This window comes from Clytia hemisphaerica, unplaced genomic scaffold (assembly GCF_902728285.1).
Source record: "Clytia hemisphaerica strain Z4C2 unplaced genomic scaffold, Clytia hemisphaerica genome assembly, whole genome shotgun sequence".
Taxonomy (NCBI): Eukaryota; Metazoa; Cnidaria; class Hydrozoa; order Leptothecata; family Clytiidae; genus Clytia; species Clytia hemisphaerica.
In genome coordinates, this window is record NW_027104499.1 from 113,552 (window position 1) to 131,586 (window position 18,035).

Below are 18,035 nucleotides of genomic sequence, written 5' to 3' on the forward strand. Positions count from 1 at the left end.
TTCTTTTCTTTGGATTTTGAATGCGCCAACATTAACTCCGGAAACAAAATCTGAATACGTAGAATTTGTTGATAAAATAATTAAAGTTTGTTTACCATCACAACAAGAAGATCCAGAATTGTTTAACCTTGTAAAAACCTATCAATTACATCGTCATTCGAAAACTTGTCGTAAATATAAAAATACGCCTTGTAGATTTCATTTCGGCAAATTTTTTTCTGAGAGAACTATTGTTTCAGAGCCTTTGCCCACAAGAATTGCCACAAGAGCAAAAACGAACAATACTGTCACTGAGAAAAGAAGTATTAAGTAAAGTAAGGACATATATAAATGAAAATCTTAATCCAAGTAAAAGAAATTTTTTTTAACCCAGATGCTGAAAAATTTCAGTCCTATTCCAACCATAGATGAAATACTTAATGAATTAGATTATTCCCAAGAATGATTATGAATATGCTCTGTCGTATCTGAAGATGATGATGATTTTCACCTATATTTGAAGCGTGATTCAAATGCGTGTTTTGTAAACAATTATTTTACTGAGGGTCTGAAAGCTTGGCAAGCAAATCTAGATATTCAGCCTGTATTTAATTATTACAAGGCTGTTACTTACATGTGTGCATATCTGTCCAAAACTGAAGATGAAGTGTCTCATGCTATGAACCAAGCTGTTCAAGAAGCATTCGAAAACGATTTAGACAAATATCAGCAAATGAAATCTATTGCACATGCTTATGTTTCAAAACGGGAAGTATCAGTGCAAGAAGCTGTATATCTTAGCATGCCTGAATTATGGCTAAGAAAAGTATTTCCAGGTGTAACCTTTGCAAACACCAATGTACCAGAGAAAAGATTTAGAATGTGCCTTAGTGAAAATGAAATAAGTGAGCTTCCTGAAGATAGTACCTCGATATTCAAAAAGAATATGCTAGACCGATATTGTGATAGACCAACCAACAACTATGCTAATGGAATTTATGTGTCTGTTTTCAAACATGTGTTTATGCTGAATTTTTGAGGTTTTATAGTATCATGTATGTAGAGAATAAAGAAAATGATTGCCAGCCCAATGAACTTGTAGATGATCTAGTTGAATCAAATCATCCAACAAATGGGTACCCAAATATTGTTCCACTCTTGTCCAGTCGAGATAAACTAAAATGTCGTAAAGTTCCATTAGTACTCCGTCTTCATGAGCCAAATAGAAACAAGCACCCCGAAGATTATGCTCATCATCTGTTAATATTATATTATCCTTTTCGTAATGAAAATGAGTTACTCTCTCAGGAACACAATTCTTACACACAGAAACTACTTGAACCAGGTGTTGTAGAAATGATTGAAAGGAACAGAGCTTTATGATCCAACCATATTCTGGTTTAGTAGATGATGCATTAGTAAGGTTTAGAACTGACATCACGCTCAATATGAATGACTTTGAACAGCAGGAAAATGATGAAACAAATGCTGAGCTTGAAAGTAATACTGAAAATAATAATGATGAATCACATGATGAAGCTAATGAAGACACAGTACCATTAAGGGCAGCAATACCAATGGAATCTATTTTGCTTCCTGATAATGAAATAAATACTCGTATAAGATCTCTTAATCCTCAACAGAGAGAAATTTTTGATGTAATACACAAGTGGGGAAGAAATTTTGTAAAAAACCTGTCTTCTAAAGATCCTAAAATTGTAGAGCCATTCCATATTTTCTTAACCGGTGGCGGAGGCGTGGGAAAAAGCCATTTACTTACAACAATTTATCACTCATTGTCTAAACTTTTAATGTACAGAGGAGGAGAACCTACTAAACAAAGGATTCTTGTGCTTGCCCCAACAGGTGTAGCAGCGATCAATGTCAATGGAACCACAATTCACACTGGTTTGATTATTCCTACAAAAAAGCTATTTCCCTTGAATGCTATGTCAAAACAAAATTTGCAGAAAAAACTTGCTTGCGTTGAGATTATAATGATAGATGAAATTTCCATGGTACCTAGTCGCTTATTTCGAAATATTGATTCAAGGTTACGTGAAATATTCAGTTCTGATAAACCTTTTGGTGGAAAATCGGTCTTACTTTGTGGTGATTTGTATCAACTCCCACCAATTTATAGAGATCCAATTTACAAAGCTGATTGTTCATCTATGCAAAGTATTGTCGGATTTGAATTATGGAGAAGTTTCCAAATGGCAGAATTGACTGAGGTCATGAGACAGAGAGATGATATTGATTTTGTAGATCTATTAAATCAAGTACGTTTAGGTGAACTTGATGAAGAAAAAGAAGAACTTTTAAAATCTAGATTCATTACAAAAGACAGTCCAGACTACCCTGCTAATAAACTCATATTTATGCAGAAAATAAGCCAGTAGATTTATACAATTTGCAAATGCTTGAAAAATTACCGACTGAAAAGCATCTGATTCTTGCACAAGATGAGGTACCAAAAGATCTGACAAGAAGTGATTTGAATTTTATTGAAAATGCTAAAGCAAGAGATACAGGTGGTCTAGCTCGTATTATTGAAATGAAAGTAGGTGCTCGTGTTTTGATATCAAAAAATATTGACATTGCTGATAGATTAGTCAATGGACAAGTTGGAACAGTTATGAGATTTAAATTTGATTGCAATAATAAAATATCTGGTTTCTATGTAAAACTTGATGATGTCACTGCAGGTAAAAAAGGAACCAATTTGGATAGTGTATGTAGAGAAAACAATTGGACTTTGATCGAAAGAGCAGAATCTACCTTTGCGACTAGAAAAATAAGCAAAAGTCACCTATGGTTAGAAGAACTCAATTTCCACTGATACTATCGTATGCATGTACTAGTCACAAAGTCCAAGGGCTAACACTTCAATCAGCAGTCGTAAGCTTTGAATTATTTGGTCAAAGATATTTCAATGAAGGTCAAATGTATGTTAATTTGTCAAGGGTAACTGACATAAACGGACTATTCTTAATTGGTGAATATAGTAGAAATGCTATCAGAGTCAACACTGAAGCAGGGCTTGAATATGAACGTTTGAGAAGAAATTGTTGTTTGCAAAAGGTTCAAACTTTTTCATCTGTTTCTACCTCTCCCAAGCATTTAAATATCTCCCTTCTTAATATTCGCTCGATGAATAAACATGCTGTTGACCTAAAAAAATCTGAAAACTTAATGAACAATGACTTGTTATGCCTTACTGAAACTCAGCTATCACCTACAAGTGATACTAGTGGAATTGATCAAACATTAAATGGTTTTAATATTGAGTATAACAACAATTCAATTAATCGCTTTCAAAACACTGCATGTTGCACAAATTCTTCAATTCAAATTTTAGAGTGTAATAAAGCAGCAGGTTACACATTGTTAAAATTCAAAAAAGAGACGTTTAGTAGTCAACCTATTAGCCTGTTAATCTTGTACAGACCACCTAATTCTTCAAGAAACACTTTTCGTGACGAACTATTGCAACTGACAAGTTATGATGATGTAGACATTATTGTGGGAGATTTCAATATTGATGCACTAGATCCAACAAATCAAGACCTAAACGAAATACTTTCTTCATTCAAAATGATAGTGAATGAACCAACTCATCTTGCTGGTGGCCTTCTGGACCATGTTTATATAAAAACAAGTTTTATTAGCCAGAGAGAAGTGAATTGCTTTATAAAGGATATTTATTTCTCCGACCATGATGGAGTTTGTTTCACTATTATGAGTGATTCTTAAATTGTTTTAACTGCTTGGACTGCTTGAACTGCTTGATATGGGGGGGGGTACAGTTTGGAGGGTGGGATACATAAGGGATACAAAATTCTTCAAGAGCAAAGTTTCTAATATTCATTATAAAGTCGATTCAGTACATTTATGAATAAATAAATCACAGCTTATTCTGGTGAATTTTGAATCCCTTACGTATCTATCTTAGAAGAAAAAAATCAAAACTGACAATAAGGAATTTGTCTTAAAAAGGTTTTTAGTGCCTTTAAAAGGAAAGAAACTTTCTTGTAAATTTGAATCTTTTGGGTGGTTATGAATTTCTTTAAAACGTCACTTGTCACTTTTGAGTGGACACGATACTAGTTGCAAAAGACATTTTCCTCAGTCACATAATTTTTTATAATTTTATGTACAGTATTTTAAAAATGTGGATTTTAAGAATTTTTTTTATCAAATTGGAATATTGATTTTGTACATTCTTTATATATTTTTTTAGTTAAAATTTGAATTATGATATGCATTAACTTTGAAATTTTTTTTTTGAAAATTCTTTTTACACTTTTTATAGTATTTTTTAATTATACAATTTATATTTTTTTATATTTTTATATAAATCAACTCATCAATTTATACAAAATTTAGAGTTACAAAATTAACAAAATGAACAATACAAATAAAAACCCTGGACTAAAACTATGTTGGACTGGACTGGAATGTTATTTGCGTGTTAATCGTTCTGCTGTAACTAAAATTATATGCTTGGCTGGAGAAAATATATGGGCATTTGTATGATATGATGCTGGTAATTTGTTAATGGTTTTGTTGTAGTATTAATTCCTGTTACGTAATAGTGTTGGTAGAATGAGGCAACCTAAAAGAAAAGAAACAATTTTTTGATTCATTCGCAACTTGGAATAAACATTGATTTCACACCACCAAATTCAGCAACTCTAGATGCTACAAAAGTCACAAAAACAAGAGGTTAGTAAGACTTGATAAACTTTGAGAGAATACTACTCGAGTACTATACTTCAAAGTCACAATTTATGATTCTCTGCTTAAAAAAATTGACAAATAGGTATATTCTTAACAATGGTTGGTATTTTTACAGACAATTGGTATAAAATCTATTGAAGTGGTTATCAATTTCTGAAAAGAAGTAATTTATCACACGTTTTCTCTGAAAAGAAAATACAAATAAATACATCGGGGTGTTTAGTGCTTTACTTTTAATTTTATATTTTACTCTGTTATTTTAGATATCAATCAACGATCAATTGTCATTTGGCTGTCATGACTCGTAAACAATTGTCACTGTGTTACTCCGAACTCAAAGTCGATGCTACAAAGTACATTCAGGTAATTTAATTAAACCTTACAAAACATTTAAAAATCTGAAGACTTTTTTTCTATTTTCTTACATAAGAAACTGTCACATTTGCTGAATGTCTCCATTCACCAAATAACTTTGAAAGTTTATCATCAGCTTTTATTTTTATTTTTTGTTTTCTCTACCAGATTATATACGATAAACAACAACATTTCAATCAATCGGTATGCTGTTCATTGTCAAATTGTCGTCAAAGAAAAACCGACTGGCGACCATTTAAATTTTGTTCATAATAGAGTTATTTGTTGCTGATTTTGAAATTCATAACGTTTCTTCGCTCAGTGAATGAAAGTGATCAAAATGATATCATAGGTGTTATCTATACTTGTCCATTAACCATTTCGTATTGCATTGTTTTGTTTTGCTTGATTATTGCAAAGATGCAGCTGGGATAAATATAATGAACTATTATTTGAAAAAAAACTATTTCTATTTGTAAAAGTAAATGGTCAGTCTATGTGACCTGTCAATTGAATTTTTGATAGAATCTTTGTATAAGTTTATAACAGGACATATCTAAAATTTTGTGATTTGTCCCTAAATTTTTACTTTATCTTCAAAATGTTAAAAGTTGAATTTAAATGCTTTAGATACGGAATGTTAATTTTCTATTCATTCTTACTACTGGGTGCCTAATAAACGTACAGACCAAAATAAACGTACAGGGGAGAGAATAAAATTGGAATTAATAAACGTACAGGCTGAAATAAACGTACAGGCGAGAAATCAGAGCTAAAATGAATAAACGTACAGGCTAAAACAAACGTACAGGGAATAATCTACCAATTTTTCAAAAGTAGAACATCCAGGTCGAAACGACAGACTTAAGTATAGGTATATCTCTTATAAATCAATGTTAAAGACTAAATAAGCAAAACGTTTGAATTTACTCGTGTAACACTCGAAAGCTCCCATAATACGTTCGAATGTAATTAACGGCCATTCAACATATCTTACTTGAACAAAAAATGACACATTTTTTGCAGTATTAGTACTCGTACATGTACGTTTATTAGGCACCCGAGAGTACTAGGAGTTTTGAGTAACCTGGAGAAACATTTAGGCAAAATGTGATTTTCTAGCTCTATTAAGTTTTCCAATTTTGCTTGATTCTTTATGCATATAGTCCTTCCTTCCATCGCAGCTATTTAACTTCTTTACAAACTATCCAACTAATAATCTAACTATATTGGCTGACCTTCCAGCCTCGGCTGGTTTATTTCTATTGCAACTTCTTATTTGTCATCCCTTTCAATTTCACCCAAAGAGACTGTAAAATGGGGACAATTTTTAAAAATTTGTGAATGATAAATTGGATTTATAGATAACAGATAGAATTTTTGGTTAGCAGAACTAAAATAACATACTTTTCTGTCAGTACAAAAAAGCTTGTAGTATTGCTTGGAGGACAGAAGAAAAATGAAACAGAAGAATATCAACTCCAGGGCCAGTCACAAATCAATTTTTGGTTACTGAAGCGTCATGGCAGATTCTTTTGGCATTTCTCTTACAAATTCATCCTACAAAATACCTTCTAAACCAGGTCATGTTGAATTATTTCAGTATCCTAAAATGATTTGTGACTGACAACTCCATTCCAAAATAAAAAACAGTGCTAATGTCAAAGATCAAACTCTTCAATCTCAACAAAATTAAAACACGAAAGTTGATATTGTTTATGAATCAATAGCTTCTTGGAGACCAACAACTCTAACAGAGGTAACAGGCAATGCCTCTTTATGATTGCAATTAGAACATTGAATCTCAAATTTTGTACGACAGAATGGACATGCATCGATTCCAGAGCTGCAATCTTCACATCCAACATTAATCTTACACACAGTGCAAAAAATCACGTTATATTTAATTTCCAAACATATAGAGCATTTAAAACATTCTTTAACTCGTGTAACTCGCTGATCCTCAATATTTTGAACATTTGTGTTATTGACCAAGACGGTGTTTTCAATGCTTTCTATTTTCGTCTTAATTGTTGTTAGAATATCCTTCAATTCCTTATTCGTAACATAAATGCTAGATGAAACGAGATTAGGTGCAGCACTTGTGATGGTTGATGACGATGAAGCCAGGGTATTTTCAATAGGCAGTGGATCTTCAAGTGGGAATGCAGGAGGAAGAAAGTCGTCAAAATCTTCATCTGTAGAAAAATCCAAATCCAGGATGTCGTAATCTTTTTTAATCAAAGACCAGCTTTCTGGGCGAAATTTTTTGTAGGTTACAGACTCTACAGCACGTAGCACACTTTTGTTGTTCCAGTGTGATAATCCTGAAATGAAAAAAAATATATGAGAAAAGTTATTCAAGAGATTAAAATCAAGACCCTTTTAAACTTCAAGAAATTTTTGAAATTTTGCAGACATTCTTCTATTCTTGTGTCCACCTAATCTGCACTGGTCAGAATTTTAAGTCATTAGCATTTGTGGATCTTGACATTTCAGGGGGGGAGTATTAAGTGCTTCTCCTAGAAAAAATAGGTATTTAATGTAAATGCTTGAAGGGTTAACACACTTCTCGAGCATTTTTTCTTTTAAAGTAAGAAAGTCTGAAAAAACTTTTAAAATTTACAGTACCTCTTGTATTGGGCATATCCCTTATAGGATTACCCTTTTTGTTAGTAAGAATGTATTGGTCTCCACCCACTTGATGTTTTATTTCTTCAGTAATTGTCTTTACGGTAACCTGATTCAGTTTTGCCAAATTGATAGGAACTTCATAGATTGTTTCCAGTTCACAAGCATTATTGATGTCTGAAATCTCAACTGAACGCAGTATATCAGCAGCTCTGTTCTTCTTTGTTGGTGGACAGTTGCTGAAAGTACTAGATTTCCTTTTGAAAGAAGGAACAGCTCTTTGACCAGAAGAATAGGATGATGCCAAGGCTGCTGAATTACCCCTTCTTCCAGTTCCAATTCCAATTCGAGAATTGGTAGTTAGACTGTGAGGTAAGTTTATCACGTTGGTAGTGATAGTATTGGTGGAGGAATTTTCTTTTTGCTCCAAACCAACCAAAAGAAGATCAGTGACCCCATCTGGTATAAAAAATTCATCTATAACATTGGGCCAGATCATTTCATAGTTACCATTGGATGACTTATACTTTAAATGAGCTCCAGCCTTTTTGATGCTGAACAGTTGAATCAGCTCTTGTAAGTTAACTGGTGAAGCAGTTGTAATGCTTTCGGTTTTAAACATGATTTTAATTTCATCCATTTTTACTGTTCACTATAAAACAAACAAAAACATATAAGTGACGTGATTTTCAACTGATCATTGTAGTCCTAAATAAACACATTAAAATTTCTAATCAATGATGTATTTTCAAAAAACAACATTTCAAGATAGAAGAATAAACAGGAATAACCATACCAGACCATACTCAAAGGGATGGTTTGTTCAAAATAACATAACCTAAATTTAAAAGTAAAACTCTATGAACAAGTGATACTTTTAAGGAGCTACCTTGTTATCAAAAGAACAACAATCAAAGAACATTTTAAATTCATTTCAAAGATTTATTAACATGCAATCAATACCTTAAGGGAACTTATTTTGGCGGGAACTAATTTTGATGAGTGGCAAAAATGCTGATAATTTTTGGAAGAACTTATTTTGGCAAATGAGCAAACTATTTAATTTTGGTGGGAACTAATCTTGGCAAATTTTGGCAAATTTTGTCTAAATTTGCCGCATTTCTGCACATTTGCAAAATTGGTTCCCGCCAAAATAAGTTCCCTAAAGGTATCAAAACATTAACTTTAAAATCCTGAAAAATAGAACAGTTTAATTGTTGAGAAGTATACATACACATACATGTCGTCTTCTAGTACACTGACCCCCCTGCCCCTAGCAAGCTAGCCCCCAGTATTTTTTGAAAAATTCAGCCCCCAATCAAGCAAACATGGTTTAGCCCCCCTAAGGTTATCCCCCCTTAGGTCACCCCGTGCATTCTATGGTGCTTCTTATAAATGATAATGAAAAAAATTGGGTTCAGTTGTTAAACAATTAAAAATTTCACAAAACAGCAAAATGAATATCAAGCACATCAAACCATCTCAATCAAAAAATTTTTTAATCAATGTGCTTTAAAAAAGAAGATCAAATCAGGGTTAGTTATCCAAACATGTACCCAATCAAAAAAAGGACTGATTTAGTTAAGCACTATAAATAGTGATTCTTATAGATCAAAGCTCCATTTTGGAGCTGAAAAAAAATGTCAAAAGAAAATCTGTAGTCGACTCATTAACAGAAATTTAGAAAAATTTGAGCGTAAAACAATCGTCTCAAGCAATCATCTTACAAGAAGAAGAAAATTAAAAATGAAAAGAAAAACATTAATTGATAAGATTCTAGTCAACTACTGCTGAAATTGAGTAGCTAAGCTTACTGTAATGTCGTAAAAACAATTTAAAGCTCGCTCCAACGGTATGTAATCTCCATGAGCAAGGGAGCTGAAAAGTTCTTTACCAGTCGGTTGACTTGCTTGAAACATACATAGTCTTGATTCAAATGCATGATCTATTGCTCCTAAAGGATCATATCCAAAGTCTGCATTTCTTGTCAGTGTCCCTCCATTCTCTTCATACATCCGCACAGCTTCTGGAGTTGATGGTATAAGTAGTTCTTCAAGGACAGCAGTTTGCTTTGTGTTTATCATATTCTGGACTGGGATGCAGCCATTTGGACCAGGGACACGATGAAAATTCCAGGAATCAATCAAATGTTCAGCTGCCTCTGTGGCAACATAAATTGAAATCCAGGAAAAACAATATTTCAGCACTGGATCAGAAATATCAAGGTCATTTTCTTCACAAATTCTAATCATGGCTCTTTTTATTGGGTAGTTAACCCTTGAATTTACTTCAGGCCAGAAACGCTCAATAACATTGTTTTCAGTTGATTTTGTTTGTTTATAAGAATCTTTTTCCTGGCAGGTGCGATACCCTTTGAGTAGATCTTGAACGAAGATGCATAAACAAAATTCTCGACCATGATCAATTCGGAGTTGATTCCACAATCCATACTTTTTGAGTGCCTTTCTGTATACAAAGTCGTATATTAGAATAGGGTTTTTTACCTCCATAGCAGCATAGCCACAAATCATTCTTGAGCATCCATCGATAAGGGCAACATGCGTACAACCAAAATTCTGGCCAATTTTCTCGTTTTGGTCCATGTGAGCTTTGTACCCAAAATATGGGGCATAGTAGGGTACTGGATTTGTTCTAACCATAACATCACGAGTTCTGGCATCAAATGCCTCTGGGGCCACTCTTTTTAACGAACTAGAAACTCGCCTCTGGGAAACAACCCCTTTTGAAACTCCAAACATAGAATTGATACTTCCCTGCATCAATGATCTTCCGTATCCGTGTCCATAGTTTACAACAAAGTTTCCAACAATCTCATCCACTTCGTTATCAGTAAGTCGTGTTATTTCATGATTTAAGCAATATCTACGTACACTTCTTGAGCTTAGACCTCTTGTATTTGGATACAGATTTTGTAGATACTCAGCTACACTTTCATGTGAGTTTCCTTGTCTAACCAAATTTTGGATAAAGTCAGGTTCTACCAAGTTCTCAATAATAGACATCTCTATCAATGAAAATGCATAGTGTGAGAAAAACAAATTTAAAGAGGAACATTTTTCACCACATTCAAAACCCTAGATAAGAAAACCCTTAGTTAGGTAAGAAGTAAGTTGCAACCCCATAGAAAAATCATAAACATATAAACGAATGGACATCAAACTTCTTTTGTTTCTTTGATAAACAAGGTGGGGCGTACAGGAAAAAGGTTTATTGGTTTCGAGCTTTTTTGACGGTTTATCAGTGAAGAGATCGATATCGGTGCCGATATTGCATTATGGTGTTGGTGATTGACCTGTTTTTGTTAAGTTTGTTGGTGATAGAACTGAAAAGAAAGCGTTTTTCGTTGATTGTCAAAAAAATCAGACTCTGCCATTTTTTGGGCAATGCAAATACGGACATTTTGTGAGAAAAAAATCTGAAAAAACAGCAATGAAAATTAAAAACTGGCTTTCTGGCATATTTCATGCATTTTCAGGTTCTATCACATTTTAGATATTGTCATTTTGCATCAGTATATAAATATAATATATACAAATATAAAGTACAGCTCAAGAAAATCAAGAAAAACTGTTTTTCCTGTGATTCTCAGAAAGTTCTGGCTTCAAAAATAATCAATAATTTTTTTTGTGTGAGAAAACGAAGAAATATATAATAGGGTAAAGTCCAATGAATATCTGCAAAACGACGATTTCCAGAATATTTCTGGTATTTTAGGCCGAAAAATTTTTTTTCTCAAATATCTGATTCTGCCATGTTCAGAGTATTGCTAATACCTATCTTTGTAAAACTATAGAGGCCATCCTATTGAAAATTACATAGTCCAGCAGAAAAACAATGATATAGCCATGCATAATTATTACAATATGCATGATACAGTAATTATGCATGACTGTATCATTGTTTTTATGCTGGACTCCTTAATTATTCAACAGGGTCACCTCTTTTAAAAAAGGTCTATCTGACCCCCAAATAACTGCTAAGAAAAAAAAATTCTATGTTTACAAACATTCCCTGTCTAAGTTGACCAATAAACTATATTGGAAGAACTCTCGCTCGAAACAAAACATCTAACAAGATGATTAAAATGTCAAGATGTCAATTTAATGTGATAAAAAAGTGTGAGTTGTAAAAATAATTACCTCTATTATATCTGAATCCGTTGGTTGTGTTTAAAACGTTAACAATTTTGTGATCACCCTCGCGAGCCAGGGCCGATAAACGATTCTGCGACTTAAAGAGGCCAGTACCGTATAATTGGAGGAATCGTTTAGGGCCCTGGTACTTTAGAAGAGAAAATATCAAGAATCTTGATATTTTTCGACCTTTGGACTCTGGCAGCTTGAGTGTGGGCAATATGTTGCGAAGACAAGTACAGCCGAGCTGCGAGCACACTTACTAAAATAATTTATATCAAAATGCTGTAAATAGTTCTTCTCCGTATGACCATTTGGCATGGGAAAAGAAAATAATGTTGATTTGGACATTTGGAAGGGAAATGCAAGTAGAAAATGACTGTGTTTGTTGTTTTGAAATGAGAATGGCTTTCCTCGGTCTTTTAATGGTTTTTTACTGGCTCAAAGTAAATTGGTAGCCTTGCAATAAGTCTCAACTTCAAGAACTTCCAATTACTGTTTTTTAAATTTGGCTCTCTGATATGGATATTTTTTTGTGGTGAAGTTTTAGGGTTGGTGCAGAAAACTGCTGTGAACTGGTCTTAAAAACAGTTAAAGCTATAAATTAACTGGCTTTAAACACACTCAGCAAATCTAAAGAAATTTCAACCTTGAAATTATTGCTTTCTTTCTCACTTTTAAATATGTGAAAAATAAATAAAACATTTTCAACAGCTCTAATGCTTTGCTGCTGACTCTGGCTGATGCTGCTCATCCAAAAAGTAGCCGATAGAATTTTTATATCCAGCCCCAAGAACGTAAACTCCAATTGTCCGCCCATATCATGTCACCACAGCTGGGAACGATGAACGACAGTGACAGTAGCAGTAGGATGAATTCAATCAGATTTTTGTACAACAACATAATGTTTTTGTGTGTAAAAACATGAAAAGTATCATGTCCTCAACATCATCATTGCATCTTGCTTTTGTGACTAATTGGCTGATTGGAATAAGCATGAGTTATAAAAACTTTGAGAGATTGCACTATTTGTTAGCCCTGGTTTTCCAGGATGCTAAATAACTAAATGCATTGGTCAGTCATCAGTGTCAGTTGAAGTTAATTTTAAACATTTGGCCTCTGTATGATGTTTAACTGGTTTAAATAATAAGAAAGAAAAGATTGATGGACACTTTATGGACTGTGTAACAATTAAGAGTGAAAATGCTTGATCTTTGTTACTTTCACTTCACTGAAAAACAATTATTTAACGAAAAGGGACAATTGGAGATAAAATGGTGAAATCAGCAAGAGGCAAAAATTGCGAAAAAATAAGAATTTGGGGAATACAATTACTTTGGAGAGAACTTATTTTGGCAAGGAGCTAAATAAAATAGAATTTTTTATAAATGTGGTTTTGAAGAGAAATCCAATTTTTAATTTTGGCAAAAACTAATTTGGGCAAATAGCACGTAGTATATAAAGTGGTTCTTTTATGCTAAAAAATTAGTGTTTCAAATAGAACTTTGTTGTTACTAGGGGCCGTCCATATAGTACGTACCCACTAAAATGTCAAAAATTGAGTATATATACCCCTCCCCCTATAGGCAAGCAGATGCAAATAGCTATACCCCCTGGTGAGTACGTACTTTTTTCATTCACACCCCCCCCCCCTGGCTGAAAAAAAAATCAAATTCAAAAGGCTTGGGTTTTCCCCTTTTTCTATGAGAGAGAAACAGCTGATATTTTGTAAGGAACAAGCGAATAATAATTCTCTTTTTATTCTCTTTCAACCAATTTTACAAGCAAAAAAAGGGCTGTGAATTTTTTTTTCTGCGTACTTACTTTTTCTTTCGACCCTTCCCCTTCCCATATGCTTTTGAGAAGACACCCCCTTAGTGCGTACGTACTATATGTGGACGGCCCCTTAGGAACATCACTGGAAATTTTAATTCTGGCAAGAACTTATTAGGGGCCCTTATGATGGTGTGGCAGGGTGAGGAAGCAATTCTTTCAATTTTGGCGATAACTAATTTTGGTGAATTTTGTTCTTTTACTATATCATCATTCATTAAGAATTTATTTATTTATTTAGAGAACACATTGAATTATGTAAAATACCCATTTGAAATTTTATGAAAATTTTAATGCTAGCTATGAATCATTGTATAGAGTTTGGAATTAAATTCTAATTAATCAGAGTTTTCTGACAAGTAAAATGAATTTGATATTCTTGTGTGAATCTTTATACGTGCCATTTTTAAGATTTTTCTTGTGAATCTTTAAACGATTTTCAACTCCAGAGTTTTGATAATAAAAACATGGTGTAATAAGTTTTTTAGAGATTTGGCAGATGATCAAAAGAAATCTGCAGGAATACATTTTACATGAAACTTTAATAAACTTGGAACATTTCGTTTTATTCAATTAACAAAAAAAGTTAGAAATATTTACTGGTCCTATGGAAAATGTTCATGGGAAAGGCTTGAAAATAATATTAGATTTTGTTGAATTTCAATATTAAAAAGAGGTCGATTGTAATCAAGGACTACCTTAAAAGAATAAATTATGACGGAAATAAAATTTGGCGGATTTACCAGGAATTCCGCCATACGTCAAATTAAATTCCCGCCAAATTTAATTTATCTCGTGTATTCTCCAAATTTGTGCTATTTCAGGCCTTAAAAACAGGTTTTTGCTTATTCGGTAACAATTTTTGGCCAAAAATTTCCTTCAACCGCCAAATTAAATTCTCGCCTAATTTCTTTTTTCTAGCAATCCGCCAAATTAAATTCCTCTGAAAAAACTTTTTCAACCATCGCCAAATTAAATTCCTGCCAAAATTTCTTCCTTCAAGGTATTATTATCAATTTTGTCAAGTCTCGAGAACAGCGAAGGTAAAGTACAATAATTCCAAATTTTATTTTTGCCTTTAATGGTTCCCTAATTTTTGATTGAAAAAAGTTCCAAAAATTAATCTTGTTTTATCAGTCCTTTCAGCTTCAAGGTATCAGATGCTTTAAAATGAAACAGCTTTGCTCCAAAGAAAATGTGACATTTACAAAAAAAAAGCAGAGATATATGTATTCAATTTTTTGTAGTAAATTTCTCAATCATTTTGTATCAAAATAACAGAACTTGAACTGAAAAGACATATATAATCTTAAAGTTCTATTCTGGAATTTTGACCAAAATGTAGTTGATTGCTATATCTTTTGAAACAATGTCCAGAAATATTCATCTATAAAATAATAAAATTTGACACTTAATACAGCTTATGAAAAAAAATCTGTCAATGTTACTTTAGATGACTGTACTCCTATTTGATTTTATCCTCAAAATAGACTCTATGGAAAACTTTCCAAAAATGTTGTTATGTAGCAAATCAGAACATGATGACGACAGTGAAACATAATCTTTAGGTCAGAATAAATTCAACTGATTTCAATCTAAAAAAGTCTAACATGTCATAATTGATAATCTAGATGACAGATTTGTTATATGTTTGCATAAATTTTATCCCGATAAAAAAACTACTTCCAGCTTCAACATTTTTTGTCAAATTTAGTCCAATATACACAATGTACCATACTAGTTTGTATACTTTTTGACATTTACGGTCAATATAAATAAATTTTCAGTCTGGTAATAGGATATGTTTAAAGAATTGTTTCATGGTAAACATACAGATTTATTTCTTTTTCAATACTTGAAGTTTCTTGCTTTTACACATTCATCAGTTGATTAGAATTGTTCACATAATTGCCAAGCTTTTAATTGTATAAACCATAACCAGAACATTTTTGCAGTGGGTTTGTATTGTACGTAGTCTCAAGTTTTTCTGAAAAAGCTTCTTCATCGATCAGTTCATTTTGACTACCAGTCAAGCAATCACTGGAGATGTATGCTTTTTTCTTTTTCATACTTCTGATGCCCATGGTCATGGACAAGATAGATGTCAAATGTATAAACATCAGTCATTCATCACGAGTAGTGATCAGATTATAAAGAAACATGCAAGATTGCTGTTGGAAATCAGTTCAAGCAAAACAATTATATGTGGACAGCAGAGGGTCTTTTCGAGTGAATTTTGTCTTTCTGTAAAAAATCGTTTTACAAGCAGTCCCAGTTCGCTCAGTGCAGGGATAGACTGCTTATCAAGGTCTCGTAGTATCTTTCTCTGCCAATCAAGTTTCATTTAAATGACATTTTGCAATTTTGTTAATTGATTGGTTTGCCAAGAGTTCTTCATACTTCAACTTCTTCATGTTGAGAATCTGTCTTTCACTTTTAAATTTACTATTTACATCAGCCATTCATTACATTACATATTTAGCTTGTTTTGATTTTTTCAAATTCTCGGAATTTGTAAAATGGCGGGATTATGCTAATCGACATACGTTTCGCGTACATGCCTAAAAGTACTTTCGTTTTTAAAGTGCACCAGGGCTTATATCCCCCGTCAACGCGTCCATCAGAATCATCAATAGCGTAAGGGGGTTAGATAAGCCATGGAGTCGAGGGTGTTTTGTGATCAAAAGTTATGTTTTGTATAAGAAGCAATTAATGTTTTTGTTCAATTGGTTCAGTGTATCAAATCTCTCTTAGTTGACCCATAGAGGTAATAAAAGTTAGATGGAGTAACAACTTTTCTGTTATATATAACTATATAGCCAGAGAAGTCATAAAACTCTTTAGAAATTTCTTTCAAATTGGCCTCCTTTGATTACCAATCCTTGATATCAAAAATCAGTCAGAACTAAAGTAAAGTTATTCTGTCCAACGAAACCTTGTATTTTTAGGTAAAATGCAAATTTTTATCGGGAAACTTTCGAGAGGTTAACTTCTTCAAATTTTGCGAATTCTTTGTTGTTTGTGGAAGGTTCTTTGCTATAAATATCTTTAGATCTAAAATAGCAGCTGCCTCAAAATTTTGATAGAATATAGTTGAAAGATTGGCATTAGTAAATATGTAAAAATTTGCAGAGGATTCTCTGAGCAGCGAACATTTCAAATTCGATGTTCTGTGCTTATTCTTGCAAGGTTTTCTTATGTTTTATAAACAAAACTGTCATCACACAATGAACAAATTAAAAATGTAATGTGATTTTATTCAAATTCTCTTCAACAGTACTCTTAGGTGCCAAATAAACGGCTCCCCTCGCTTGTTAATTTTTCGATTTTTTTTCAACCCCCGGACCTTATTAGGACCCCCTTGTTTATTTGGAACCTAAGAGTAGGCAGGGCTGTCGGATTTAGGACCACTCACTGTAATATTAGAAAAAACGAAAAGTGTTGATTTTTCTAACTTTTGGACAGCGGGACACTTGTGTTTCAAAAATAATGTGCACATGCACCAGAGTCAAGTCCAGTGTTGAGATTGTGTTCGATGTTAAAAGTCTTAGACTTTGCGTGTCTGTCTCAGTTCGGGAAATTGCATAGATCCGCAACGTTGCAAAATTCGGCAATGTTGCGTTTTTTTGCAACGATTCCCTCAGCATGCGCTGTAATTTTTCGCAACGTCCCCAGTGGAAGTGTGCGATTATGAACACCAACTATGACGAATAGAACTAAAACTAGGCAAAATCTGGCATATATGAACAAAGTAGCATTTCTTCCACGAAATGATTGTGAATAATCGCTAGGTAGGAAATTAAAATGCTAGGGTGAAAAGTTTCCTTTTGGGTTGTTCTTCAAAATGCACATTATTTTGGGTTCCGGTCCAGGCCCTGCGATGCCGGTTTTGGTCCATAGGCTAGCTGGCTGCGAAATTATGCAGCGATAAAACTGCCAAATTTTACAGCACTGCGGTATATGACAACGCATCAAAAAATGCAAAATTTCGCAACGTTGCGGATCTATGCAATTTCCCCAACTGGTCTGGTGTTTTATTGTAGTCCGGTGCGTTGACAGGATCATAGCCAACCCAGGGCAGCAAAAAAGGAATTAATTAGAAGCAGTCTTGCAAGATTTAAAACCATTTGAAACATCCAAAGATTACACCAAAGTCATTAGTTACAGGGCTATTTTGAAGTGTTTTCAATGAAACGAGGGGTTCCCGCGGCATCCCGTGTGTCCAGCATTTTACAGCCTGAATATCCCGGCTAAAACCATGTGAAAAAGATTGAATGCGATCAAACTTACTAGATCATTTTCTGAAACAGAGATGCATTTTTAAAGACTGCAGTTGACCAT

At 33.3% G+C, this 18,035-nt stretch overlaps 1 protein-coding gene across 1 annotated transcript; it reads left to right on the forward strand.

Moving 5' to 3' along the window:
- Positions 1-1,007: 1,007 nt before the first annotated feature.
- Positions 1,008-5,957, forward strand: LOC136821708 (uncharacterized). Its single transcript, XM_067077914.1, has 3 exons — positions 1,008-4,707; positions 4,986-5,085; positions 5,245-5,957. The coding sequence occupies exon 1, from the start codon at positions 1,359-1,361 to the stop codon at positions 2,379-2,381; it is 1,023 nt and encodes a 340-aa protein (XP_066934015.1). The 5' UTR covers positions 1,008-1,358; the 3' UTR covers positions 2,382-4,707; positions 4,986-5,085; positions 5,245-5,957.
- Positions 5,958-18,035: the final 12,078 nt, after the last annotated feature.